This window comes from Berghia stephanieae, chromosome 13 (assembly GCF_034508935.2).
Source record: "Berghia stephanieae isolate SIO BIC M18660-M18661 chromosome 13, UCSD_Bste_1.3, whole genome shotgun sequence".
Taxonomy (NCBI): Eukaryota; Metazoa; Mollusca; class Gastropoda; order Nudibranchia; family Aeolidiidae; genus Berghia; species Berghia stephanieae.
The window spans coordinates 37,786,416-37,788,915 of NC_088372.1; the positions used below are offsets into that span (position 1 = coordinate 37,786,416).

General features: G+C 37.1%; 1 protein-coding gene across 4 annotated transcripts in view; it reads right to left on the bottom strand.

Annotated features, from left to right (window-relative positions):
* LOC144959050 (dual specificity calcium/calmodulin-dependent 3',5'-cyclic nucleotide phosphodiesterase 1B-like) overlaps positions 1-2,500 on the bottom strand; it is a 675,925-nt gene that overhangs the window by 373,978 nt on the left and 299,447 nt on the right. Inside the window, exon 1 of one of the 4 annotated variants that reach the window (XM_078891399.1) lies at positions 991-1,225. The exons of the other annotated variants lie outside the window; for them this stretch is intronic. Within the exon in view, the coding sequence (XP_078747525.1) occupies positions 991-1,177 (187 nt within the window). The 5' untranslated portion in view covers positions 1,178-1,225. Of the gene's footprint in view, positions 1-990; positions 1,226-2,500 lie in introns of those variants that run through there. 4 annotated transcript variants of the gene reach the window in all.

Sequence of the window (2,500 nt, forward strand, 5' to 3'; positions counted from 1 at the left end):
TGCATTGTATGGACGAGTTGGGGTAAAATTAGCTTGTCGTTGGTGTACAATTTAGATGGAGAGAATAACACATTGAAAGATGGGTTTTATGTTTTTTTAAAGAGTTTTACGGTACTTGGGGTTAGGTCATATCAGCGCCAGTAAAATGGGATATTAGTAAAAAGTTCTAGAATTACTCGTCTTTCAGACATCGATCAAGTAAAATGAACCACACAATGTCAACAATTCTCAAACCTGGGACGTCACGGAAGTATTCAAGGAAACCCATGGCTTTTTTGTGTTTTTTTTTGGTAATATGAGGGTAATTTTAATCGATCGATATTTGAAGGGCAAATTTTTCTGGTCAAAATTTTAAATACGTGTTGTTGTTTTTTGGGTCTTTATTTGTCAGAGTATGGAAGAGATCTGGGTAGATTTACGCATGAAATGAAAAAGGAAAAACAGGGTAGGCTAGAGAGTCAGACAGAACAGAAAGAAAGAAAGAAAAAAAAAAAAGAGAGAGAGAGAGAGAGAGAGAAAAGAGAGAGAGAGAGAGAGAGAGAGAGAGAGAGAGGGGGGGGGGGGGGGGGTGGTGTGGAGGGATGAAAAGAGGAGGGATGCAGTCATTTTGTCTACATCGATGTTTCTGGTCTATGTTTGTACCATAACATGGATATATATGTATAAATAAATATATATATATATATATATATATGAATATATATATATATATATATATATATATATATTAAATAGCTATTTAGAACAAAAGGCTGATAGATTGTTTAATGGGTATGCAAAATACACAATGGACGTGAAATCCAATTTATACTAGCGAGGATAGTGTAAACAAAACATGAGCATAAGAATCGAAGAAGATGAAGAGGAAGAAGAAGAAGACAAGAATGCGAAGCCACTCAACGCAAAGCAATTTACGCTACGGGTTAGTACAAGAACAAGTACAAATACAAGTACTCACAGACCGATAATCAAATAGTATCGAGTACTCACCGATTGTGTATCGATGCCCGTCCAATGTGACCACGCACTTCCGGCGAGAGTTGAGAACACCCGAGCCCAGACTATTTTGCCTCCGGAGTCCGTCCGCCTCGTCGAGCGGCGTGTTTTTGAACGGAGGCAGTTGTACATCCGGCATCCTGAGCAGGGAATCTCGTAGCTTCTCGGACAACGAGGTCATGTTGCTACTTCCGGTTGTGTTGGGCGTGGTTGTGCTGGTGGTGGTGGTGGTCGTATCCGCCATATCGCCTTGAAGTACCATCCGTGAAGGTGATCTTTTCGATTCTATTTCTTTGTAAATTTTCGTTTGAGGTTCAACGCCCTATCTTAAAATTCCAAAACTAACGTTTCAGGCCATGGTCATTTTTTGTTGTTTTTTCTCATGTAAGCTCCGTTGAGAATCCCAAGTGGAACAATATATGTAACAAAATATTGTAATCATACAATTTTAAACACATTTAATTTATTCATTCGGAGAACACTTAGAGGAAGTAACATTCTACGAATTGGACAACACACCAAGGTCATGTTAAAGCTGATCACTCCATGCTCCGCGGAAGAATATGAGCTCTAAACATCACAGCTCTATACAGATTTTATCTAATTCGTGTCAAGGTCGTGATAGAAATGTTTTAAAATCCACACGCATTTCGAACATTTTTCTATTGTCGTGAGAATGGAATAAAGTATAGAATATTGGACATAAATTGGGAACTATTTTGTCTACTGGACGCTGGTTTTAACGTAGTGATACATAGCTCAACCATTAGGCGAAAACTCTAAATACATAATTACAAAGAGGCTGGAGTCATTTTTTTGGTCACAATTTATTGTCACAATATTGCCTAAAGGCCAAAAGTAATTTTTTTTTCGAAGAGATGAATCAAAGTTTACATTGTAGAGAACAATAGGAATGTTTCACAGATCGGAGCGCCATTGTACAATCAGTCTGCGATAATCATTTTTTTTAAAATAAATAAAAAGGATATGAATTCATTCGTGAGTTCAGGAGAATTTTTTTTCAAAAATGTGATACCGACTGTTACATATTTAAACGTCTGATAACCGAAAAGTAATTATGGCCTTTGTTTAACGTTGTAGCATTGGACAATTAATTCTGCATTGGTTTGGGAGTTTGGATTACTAATACAATTCGTGTTATCAGACCTCAAAACGTCGGTTTATACTCAGTGTGATTAATTCATTACTGGTCGTGGGAGGGTGTTGTGGGGGGGGGGGAGGGGGTGGCGTTCAGTCGGCGTTAAAATTATATCGATATAAACCGCTTTAAAATATATCCCAATAATATAATGATGAATGCTATTCAGTAAGTTTTTGCTTCTACAAAGACATTCAACTTGTGATTTATCTGACTCTGCCATACACAGTATTAGAGGATTTTATTTTTGTTGTTGAAAAAAAATGAAATAAAGCAATTATGGAACATGCACTGGTGTGAGATAAAGATCTAAAAAACGGTGTATGATACAGTGTCAGAGAAAGC